Source organism: Spermophilus citellus (assembly GCF_964194105.1).
Source record: "Spermophilus citellus genome assembly, chromosome: 4".
Classification (NCBI taxonomy): domain Eukaryota; kingdom Metazoa; phylum Chordata; class Mammalia; order Rodentia; family Sciuridae; genus Spermophilus; species Spermophilus citellus.
In genome coordinates this window covers 191537209-191547754 of record NC_138185.1, presented here as the reverse complement: position 1 = coordinate 191547754, position 10546 = coordinate 191537209, and the positions used below count along the sequence as shown (strand labels likewise).

Genomic DNA, 10546 nt, shown 5'->3' with positions numbered 1-10546 from the left:
AAATCTGCCCTTGCTGAATGGAACCTCACCTAGAGATCCCAGCTAGAAGGCAGCAGATATCTATGGAGAGACTGGAATGAGAGTAAAAGCAGTGGGAGACTGGGTGCTTCTAGTCAAGAAGGGACCCTGCTTCCCTCCCAGCTGGGGCACAGGAAACAGGCCTTGCAGGAAAGAGCAGAAATAGGTCTGGAGGAAACAGGTCTTATCCTAACCCTTTGAGAACTCACACATTTGTGTATCTTTGAGTCATTCTCCCAAGTCCTTGTCACTTTCTGAGCACAGAGTTAGTACTCACAGACACACGGGAGGAAAAATGGGATCTTTATTAGCTTCCAGAGCATTTTTCAATATTGATGTGAAAAGTAAAATGCAGGGACAAGGAAAACAAAGGCATAAAGAAGGACCTATCGGGGCACTCAGAATTGACCATGGATGCCAAGCAGAGGCCTTCTCTTCATATCAAGGGCACGATATGCAAGAAAGGCCAATTGTTCCACTGTCCCAATCACCTGAGGCCCAAAGGGAAGAGAAGCAGAGCTGTGACGTCAGGACAGGAGAGTTAGAACTTGCTGGTGTAGAGGGTAATAATCCACTTGGGCATGCGGAGGAAGCTGGGCAAGTAGGAGGCCAGCCAGCCCAGTCTGGAGACATGTGAAAGAATAGAGTGCAAAGAAAAATAGTCTTGGATAGGGCGACCTAGGGACAAAAAAGGAGAATTTGATCCTTGTTTCCCACTTCTCAGGCACCCCGACCCTGGCTAAAGAGACTGAGAGAAAGGAGTGAGCAGGGAAAAAAAGAAATGGCAGTCAAGTCTGGCTGCTGGGCCCAGTTCTTACCATCCACATCTTGAAGGCCATAGCGTCGAGCAAGGTCACAGGATGGTAGAACCTTCCCACTCAGACTCAGGATATTGGGGTCTGTGGACAAATGTACAGTTGGAGATAGCAGGCATAGGAGTGGTGCAGAGTGACAAGGTACCCACTAGGACAAGGCATTGCTGAGACAGGCTGGGAGGCCTGGAGAACTATTTCTCTCTGTTCCTAGGAAGGCTCTTAGCCACACCTTCCAGGAGCCAGTTGCTGAGGCTTGCAAAGCTTGAACTAGGAATCCTGACCCTTGAGCTTCCAAAAGAGAAAAAAGATGGGCATATTCCTCAATAGCCTCCCAAACCAAAACTAGACACTGGCTGTCATTGCCTTGCAGATACTCCACACCCTTTCTTGTTACCAGGTGTTTCCAGTGTCTTCACCTGTTGCCAGAGCCACCACACATTTGCCACTCATTTCTGTACTTTCTGCCGACGAGAAATTTGGTCTGAACTGAAAAATGGATTGAGAAGTAAAGGGTTAATTTCCAAGAGTACTACCCAAATCTTTCCTCCTTGAGGGCTGGGGGTGTGGCTCAGAGGTAGACTGCTTGCCAAATCTTTCCCCCTTTTAACTTCTGTTCTAGGAGAAAGAGGGACCAAAGATCTCATGCTGGACTTGCAGGATCCAGTGTAATAGAAGGGACCCAGAGCCATTTCTCTCCATGTTCTGGCAAGCCCTGCACCCAGCACTACGACATGCTGCCTTTCCTGAGTAGAAGGGTCTGAGGGTGTCTAGTTTTTAAATTTTTTTTTTTTTTTTTTTTTTTAGTGGTAGATGGAAATAATACCTTTATTTTGTTTATTTAGTTTAGTTTAGTTTTTTTTTTTTTTTAATGTGGGGATCAAATCCAGTGCTTCACACATGCTAGGCAAGTGCACTACCACTGAGCCACACCTAAGCCCTGAGGCTAGTTTAATGCAGGGGTCAAGTCCATGGGCTTTGGAGCTAGATAGTTTTTCCATTTATGACATGTATGATCTGGAACAAGTTTTTTCCTTCCTTCTCTTTCTTCCTTTTCTTTTTTAGTGCTGAATATTGAACCCAGGGCTTGCACATGCTAAGCACATGCTCTACCCACTGAGCTATATCCCCAGCCATGGAACAAGTTTCTTAACTCTTCTGGGTTTCAGTTTTTCGATATGTAATATGGAGATTGTATTTTCCTTACAAAATCAAAAGAAATAATATGTGTATGGTGCTTAGCCCTATGCCTGCCCCAGGTAATGGGAATATTTACTTGTCATTGTCTTGTCATTGAGGATGGAGAGGGTGATTCCCCTACATTCTCCATTTCCCTTCCCCTCCCTTTACCAACCTGCTTAAAGAGAGAATCTTCAGAGCGCCCCTTCTCTGCCATGTAATCCTTTAGTAGTTCTGTCTGTACCAACCCTGGCCACAGAGATACGTAACTGACACCATGGCGCCTCAGCTCATGGGCACAGTCAGCAGCCAATCTGTCACACTTTGGAGGGATAGAAGGTAGAATGAGAGTCAAGGCACCTGATCATGTCACCTTCCTCCCCTGCCCTTCTTGTCTCCAATGGGGATGCCCCAGGTCCTTGCCCTTTACCAAGAGCCCACTTTCCCCCATGCAATATCTACTCTGGCAGACCTAAGGAGTCCAAAAGGAATCATTCATGGAACAAAGGGAGAGATGAAGAACAGCCAGAATTATCATTCTGACCACTAGGTATTGTACCTCCCAAGCTGTAAATATCATCACTGACCTATCTCTCCCTAATCCCTGTGCCACTGTGTCCTTACCGCAGCTTTGCCAACACCATAGGGGACGTTGAACATATACTGCAGACCTCCAGGGGAGGAGATAACCACGATGAGCCCCCGGCCAGCTGGTACCATCAGCCGTGCCCCATATACTGAGCACAAGTAGTGGCCTCTAGCAGGGAAGAAGGAGGAATGAATGGTACAGATGCTGGCCTTGACACTACAGCCCTTGGCTGCCTCCTGTGCCCTCTAGTGGCTGCAGTCATCCAGGGAGGCTGCATAGGGCTGGAGGCCACATTCTGGGAAGAGAAATGGCAATCTTTAGAAGACCAAAAAGCCATGTTACAATGGCAATTATAAATATAAAATAGTTCAGGGGAAAGAAACTTAAGAAATGTATAGGGTCTAAATGGAAAAATTCTAAAATTATAAAAGAACAAGTGCAGATAAAATGATCCAAAGAATTGACATATAAAGCATCTGTTCTATGTAAATTAATTCACAGATGTAGTCAATTTGAGTTATATCTCAATAAGACTTTTTGGAAGAACTGACAAAATAAAGATCAATGATAAAAATAAATGTGCAAGGACAGCCAGGAAAATTCTGAAAAATAATAATAGTATCTTGTAGGTAAAGGGGGTTTGCTACCTGCACTATCACCATATTAAAATGTACAATGACATAATAATCAAAAGAATGTAGTATTGGCATAAGGTGGACAAGTTATGCCAAAGGTATCTGTTAATGAAGTAAGTTAATGAAATAAAAACAGTCAATAAATAGATCCAGGTGTAAGTACATACTTAGCATAAAGGGAACATTTCAAATCAATGGAGAAGAGATGGACAAGCAACCATTTACTTGGGTTGGAAAGAACTGATTCTCTACTATATTTCAAAATGGACTGCAAAAGGATCAAATATTTAAATATAAAAAATTGAATGCACAAAAGTACTAAAAGAAAACCTGATTGAAATTATAAACTTGAGGTAGGGAAGGCTTTCCTTAGCATCACACCAAGACAGAAATTATAAAACAAGATTGACAGATTTAGCTGGACACAGTGATGCAGGCCTTGTAACCTAGCTACTCAGGAGGCTGAGGCAGGAGGATCATACCTTTGAGGCCAACTTCCCTGTCTTGAAATGAAAAATAAAACAAAAAAAGGCCTGGGGGTGTAGCTCAGTGGTAGAGAATCCTTGGGTTCAATCCTTGGTACAAAACAAACAAACAAAAATCCCAAACAGGGCTGGGGATGTAGCTCAAGCGGTAGCGCGCTCGCCTGGCATGCGTGCAGCCCGGGTTCGATCCTTAGCACCACATACAAACAAAGATGTTGTGCCCGCCGATAACTAAAAAATAAATATTAAAGTTCTCTCTCTCTCTCTACCTCTCTCTTAAAAAAAAAATCCCAAGCAACCCAAAGATATGACTTCTTAATAGTTAGGACACTCATGGGGACATGCGTGTGCGTACACACACATACCACACACACACACACACACACACACACACAATTTCTGTATATGTAGAGAGACTAGAGAAGGATATGCATGCAAAAAATGAGTGATAAATTGGGAAAAATATTAGTACAATATATGCCAAAGGTATCTGTTAGAGATCTCTTATAAATCATTGCGAAAAAGAATAACTTCATAACACAAATGACAATCACAAAAGTATAAAGAGCCAATAAACAATGGGATAAAAGGTCAACCTCAAAAATAGATAAAGTAATATCAATTAAAATCACCTTTATGGTCAGGCACACTGTCACAAGCCTGTAATCTCACTTACTTGGAACGGTAAGGCAGGAAGATCACAAGTTTGAGGCTAGCCTAGGCAACTTAGGGAGACCCTGTCTCAAAACAAAAAAGGGCTGGAGATGTAGTATAGTGGTAGTGTGCTTGCCTAGCATGTACAAGGCCCTTAATCCAAGTATCGTGCAAAAATTAAAACAAAGCAAAGCTCTTATACAACTTTGGCTTATCAGAGTAGCAAAGCTGGCCTGAGTAGCTTGATATTGTCTAGCATAGCTGAGAATGTGAGGGAACAAATTATTCCACTTCATTGTTTTGAGATTAAAGATTGGTTGGAATGCCAGTGCAGTAGCTCATACCTGTAATTCCAGCAACTCAGGAGACTGAGGCAGGAGGATTGTAAGTTCAAGGCCAGCCTCAGCAACTTAGTGAGGCCTTAAGCAACTTAGAGAGACCCTGTCTCAAAATTAAAAAATTAAAAAGAGCTGGGGATGTTGCTCACTGGTAAAGTGCCCCAGGATTCAATCCCTAGTTAAAAAATTGGTGGGATCTTTTTGGAAGACAGTTTTATAATATTTATTAAATCTTTAAGAAGTACATATTTGTCATGGTTTGGATTTGTCACGTTCCCCAAAGGTTCACATGCTGAAGGCTTAGTTCATAGAAGGTGGCATAGTAGTGGAAACTTTGGGAGGTAGGGCCTAGTTGGAAGAAGTGGATCACTGGGGGCATGTCCTTGAAGGGTCTCTTTCCCCAGACCCCTTCCTTTCTCTCTCAGCTTCCTGGGTGCCATGAAGTGAGCAGCTTTATTTTACCTCATCCTTTCGCCATGATATGTTGTCTCATTACAGGCTCAGAAACAATGGAGCCAGCTGACTATGGGCTGAAACCTCTGAAACTGAACCAAAATAAATTTTTCTTCCTCTAAGTTGATTTTCTCAGGCATTTTGTCACAGTGACAGAAATCTAACACAATTTCTTTGATTCAAGAATTCACTGCTGTGGGGCTAGGGTTGTAGCTCAGTGGTAGAGTGCCTCATATGTGAGGCACTGGATTTGATTCCCAGAACTACATAAGAATAAATAAATGAAATAAAGGTATTGTGTCCATATATAACTGAAAATATTTTTTTTACTTTTTAAAATATTTTATTTTTTAGTTGTAGAGGACACAATATCTTTATTTTATTTTTTTATGTGGTGCTGAGGATCGAACCCAGGGCCTCGCCATGTGCTAGGCGAGCGTTCTACCGCTGAGCCACAACCCCAGCCCTGAAAATATATTTTTTTTAAACTCTGCAACAAATAAAGGATTAGATAAAATTTATCTAATTGCAAGTCCTTCCAATGGGATATTGAAAAATTTGAGGCTAGCTTTGGGAAAAAAAATAGAAAGTTCAGTGGGAGAGTGCTTTGCTAACATGTGTGAAGCCCAGTGTTCAATTAGAAAAAGGAGAGAGAGAGAGAGAGAGAGAGAGAGAGAGAGAGAGAGAGAGAGAGAGAGAGAGAGAGACTTGTATAAAAAAATCTAAATATATACCAGGCTATTAATGGTAGTTGTTTCAGGCAAAGGAGGAAGGATAGCAGTTAAGGAAATAAAACTGTACTGATTTTCAGCCTGGAGTAGTGGTGAACACCTATAATTTCAGTGACTCAGAAGGCTGAGGGAGAAGGATCATTGACTAATTTTAAGTTCTTTGGGTTTTGCTTTCTTGCTTCTGTACTGACATCCCTCACTGTTCTCACAATCTTTCTTCCACTGTGGAAATCACAATTGCATTCCAATTTTGCTTCCTGGGATTGCCACCAGAGTACCAAAATTGAAGCAGTGTGTGTTCTTATAGGCTTTAGTCACAGATTTCCAGATAATCTCTTGGTTACTCTCACAGGTACCAAGTGTTACTCTTATAATCTATAAAGTATAGTTTAATTTTTATTGTTGGTTGTTCAAAACATTACATAGCTCTTGACATATCATATTTCACACTTTGATTCAAGTGGGTTATGAACTCCCATTTTTACCCCATATACAGATTGCAGCACCACATCGGTTACACATCCACTATAAAGTATAGTTCAATTATCTGAGAGGGTAAAACTGTTTCAATAGTAACTAACATAGATATAACTGCCTATTATGTTGGATAAATTCTAAATGCTGTACTTCATTTCACTTATGTGCCAGATATGTGTGTGATCCCATAACACCCTTGCCATCCCAACTCTGATTTGGGAATGCACTTGCCTGTGGATCTAGAGTAAAGATGTGGAAGCTAAGGATAGCTGGAGCCCCCTCTTTCTTATTAACATTTTCTTGATCAATTCCTCTCTCTAATCATTTTTGAAAATATAGACTACAGGCTGTGAGCATTACTGAGAGGAGGAGGCTCCCTTCTGGGTCTTACATTTGTATAGGCAGAGAGTGAGGCAGGGGTGAGGCCAAGGGCTTATTTAGATGAAAATGATGGATAGAAACAAGGTGAAAGTTACATTTTCAGCTACACACTCATGTGTATAGAATTTCTCCAGAGATAAGAAGGGCAACTGGAATACAGGGAGGAAAAAAAGAAACTGGGGAAGGCCAGAGGGAAAATGAAAGGGAATATGGGGAAAAGCTTGGGCCCTTAGGTAAAATGAGTGAGGGGAACCCAGCCACTGCAATGGGGCATGGGTAGCACATACCTGAGTCCAACATTGTTTATATCATCCCAAATTGAGGCTGGGGCTTCCCAGAATGATTTATTGGTAGTCAGGATCGTCTAGAAGGCATAGGAAAGGTGATTGGTTGTATGATCTGAATGCAAGAAGGTATAAAAGGCTGGGTAATAGAAGGGACAATGGGATGAAAACTCAGTGGTCAGAGGGGGAGGTAAGGAGTGCGGAGCTGGATCAAGTTCAAAGGGTACCTGGACTCCAGCATAGGCATTGTTGACCAGCACATCCAAACGCCCATGCTGCTCCCGATCTACTTGCTCAAACAGGCTTTGCACTTCACTCTCTTGGCTTGAATCACATACCACAGGCACACACCGGCCCCCAAGGGATTGTGCCTAGAGAGGAACAGGGGATATGAGCTCATAGTTGCTCAGTAATATAAGATATAACACAATTTCCCCAAATAAAATGGGTGGGGGGCAGGCTGGGGATATAGCTCAGTTGGTAGAGTGCTTGTCTCATATGCACAAGGCCCTGGGTTCAATCCCCAGCAAAAAGAAAGGAAGGAAGAAAGGAAGAAAGAAAGAAAGAAAAAGAAAAGAAAGAGGGTGGGGAAAGTGAAAAGATCAGTTCAGGCAACATGGTAGGCAATACTGCCCTCTGGTGTCTTTTTTTTTTTTTTTTTTTTTTTTTGAGAGAGAGAGAGAGAGAGAGAGAGAGAGAGAGAGAGAAAATTTTTAAATATTTTTTTAGTTTTCGATGGACACAACATCTTTATTTTATTTTTATGTGGTGCTGAGGATCGAACCCAGCGCCCCACGCATGCCAGGCGAGCGCTACCGCTTGAGCCACATCCCCAGCCCCCTCTGGTCTTTTTGAAAAGCTTCAGGAACAGTGAGTCCTCTTTCAGTAGGGTAGATTGGGATCTCAGATTTTAAATTTACAAACGTTTACTACTATCATGTACAAGGTGTTATATTTTGCAAACCAAGGGTAAAAGACAAGACATGGAGTCTACTTCCAGAAACAAGTAGCTATCCTTTCCTGTCCTTGGTCATTTCCAACTCTCATGCCCTTAGCTCCATCCTTCAATCCCAGCCCTCTTTCCCTCACTCCACCAGTGTTCTTGCTTGGTAATCAAAAAATTAAAGCTACTGGGAATTAACTATTTCAACTTCTTTCCTGCCTCACTCTCTACAAATGGGTCCCCTTTCTCCAGTTTCAGAGAAGAAGAAGAGTACCTTATTCAAGAACAATACTCTTTTCTACAGATCCATGCTCCAGCCCCACATTATTAGCCCATGGACTGAATTACTGTAGTGCCTCTAAATGCTCACTTGACATTCAATCTTTTTGCCTTAATTCTTTGGTGGGGTGTGCCTATAATCCCAGTGACTCAGGAGGTTGAGGCAGGAGTATTACAGGTTCAATGCCAGCCTCACCAACTTAATAAGACTGGCTCTAAATAAATAAATAAATAAATAGGCTGAGGATGTAGCTCAGTGGTAAAGTGCCCCTGGATTCAATATCCAGTACTTAAAAAAAAAAAAAAAAAGTAACCCTTCACAATCAAGTCAGTATGAACTATCTAAAAAAGTATGAACTATCTTATCTGTTTGAAATCTTGTAGCTGGATCATCTCTTAGAGAATAAAGCCTAAGTTCTTCACCAGTTTTCTTTTCTCCAGTGCTAGGAAGCAAATTCAATATCTTGCTCTATCATTAGGCAACTGCTCTACCACTGGACACCTGCAGCCCTTTACCAGGGTATTCTGACTCACTATTTCCCAGCTTTTCACCTACTACTCTTCCCTTGCATTACCTTACAACATTCATATTCTTTCACCATTTCCCTTCTGTTCCCACACAGCTTCCTCTGTTATAATGCTTTTTCTAACCTTCTTTATCTAATTCTTACCTTTCAAGATCCAGAATTTTTTGGGGTGTATGGTGCTGGGGATGGAACCCAGGGCCTTGTACATGCTAGGCAAGTGTTTTACCACTAAGCTACATTCCCAATCCCTTAAAAAAAATTTTTTTTGAGACAGGTCTTGCTAAAGTGCTCAGGTTGACCTAGAATTTTGACTCCTCCTAACTCTGAAATAACTGGAATTACAGTCATGTGCCATCACACCCGGCTCAGAATGCTTTTCCTAACCACTCCCTTTATTATCTTCAAGCTCCCTTCACACCCTTACAGCATTCTGTGCATCTCTCTCTCTTAGCATTTACCATATTCCCTTTACATTGAAATGCCTGATTTCTGTATCTGATTTCCTGTTGGACTCGAAATTACATTTTATTAATCTTAGTAACCCTAGTGACTTTCTCAGAGCCTAGCAAGTCATAGATACTCAAATATTTACTGAAATCCAGCAGAAATTTTAAGTGAAAATTTACAGTTCAGTAAAACCTGCCTTAGAGGAAAACACAGGTCCAAAGCCCTTTAGTTCCAATTCTCAACCCCCTGCAACTCTCAAACTCAAAATTTTTTCCATAAATCTTATTTGGTAGCAAAATTCAGTCTTACCTGAAGTTATTTATGCGGTTTATCTATTCTACTCTAAGTAAATATTCATGTTTTCTGAGGAATATTAGGGTGTCATACCACCGAGCTCCACCTGCAGCCCTTTACCAGGGTCTTCTAAGATCAGACAAGGGATCAGGAGGTGTGGTTAATTGGAAGGACTCCCTCAAGTGGTCACTCACCTCCTGAGCAGTGGCCCGAAGGGTGTCCATATGGCGGCCAGTAATGTAAACCGTGGCACCTGCTCGGCAGAGCTGCAAGGCAATGCCACGGCCAATACCCCTGGAGGCACCAGTCACCACACACACTTGGCCCTTCATGGGAGTTACCATAACTCACAGGCAAAGAAGGATATCTGTGGAAGCAAAAAGTTACCTTGCGGGGAAATCTACAGACTGTGTGTGGGTGGCGGGTGGAGGCGGGGGGGGGGGGGGGCGAGTTCCTGCAAGGGATAGGAAGAAGAGTCAAGGTTGGAATCCTTTGATGCGAGAAAAGCTTCAGCTTCAGGACAAGTAGGTGCGGGCCCCAGGCCAGTCTGACTGTCCTTTTGCGGGGCTCAGGAAGTGAAGAAAGGGCTGGATGGCGTCCCCCTATGAATGGGGCTAACTAGGTGGGAGAATTTGCAGAGGCGATTCCTCGAGGTGTGTTTCGGGCAACCTACAGCTCTGGCCACCGGACTGGAAGGCGCAGCCAGCAGTGAACGCAGAGGCCCCGAGATCCTGAGCCTTCAGCGGGAAGAGCTTGTGCGCTTTACCTGCAGCCAGTGTTGCCTCTGGGATTCTTGTTCAGTCTAATTCTCCAGACCTTTAATATATTTCAGCTCTAGAATGTTGATTCTGAACACAGGGCGGGACGAGGTTACTTCTTCAGGGTCAGAGTGCGGAAGCGGGGTGAAGTCCTGGTGCTGACTGGAGTTGGGCTGACAACGTGGAGCGGCGGTTCAAGGATCGCACCTCAGCAGCATTCCGGCCGATTCTGAGGTAGGACCGAGGGGGCGGGGTCCTGGGC

At 43.0% G+C, this 10546-nt stretch overlaps 1 protein-coding gene across 1 annotated transcript; it reads right to left on the bottom strand.

Moving 5' to 3' along the window:
• Positions 1–310: 310 nt before the first annotated feature.
• Positions 311–10545, bottom strand: DHRS1 (dehydrogenase/reductase 1). Its single transcript, XM_081292968.1, has 9 exons — positions 10293–10545; positions 9721–9893; positions 7264–7407; positions 7040–7116; positions 2634–2766; positions 2185–2331; positions 1250–1319; positions 837–917; positions 311–696 (listed from the first exon to the last, which is right to left on the bottom strand). The coding sequence occupies exons 2-9, from the start codon at positions 9868–9870 to the stop codon at positions 560–562; spliced, it is 939 nt and encodes a 312-aa protein (XP_081149094.1). The 5' UTR covers positions 9871–9893; positions 10293–10545; the 3' UTR covers positions 311–559.
• Position 10546: the final 1 nt, after the last annotated feature.

Coding starts and splice junctions, on each gene's coding strand:
- DHRS1 (XM_081292968.1), bottom strand. CDS start 9,870: ATGGTAACTCCCATGAAGGGCCAAGTGTGTGTGGTGACTGGTGCCTCC. Junction 1,320..2,184: donor AAGATTCTCTCTTTAAGCAG/GTTGGTAAAGGG, acceptor TCCATTTTTCAG/TTCAGACCAAATTTCTCGTC. Junction 918..1,249: donor TGTGGTGGCTCTGGCAACAG/GTGAAGACACTG, acceptor ATTTGTCCACAG/ACCCCAATATCCTGAGTCTG.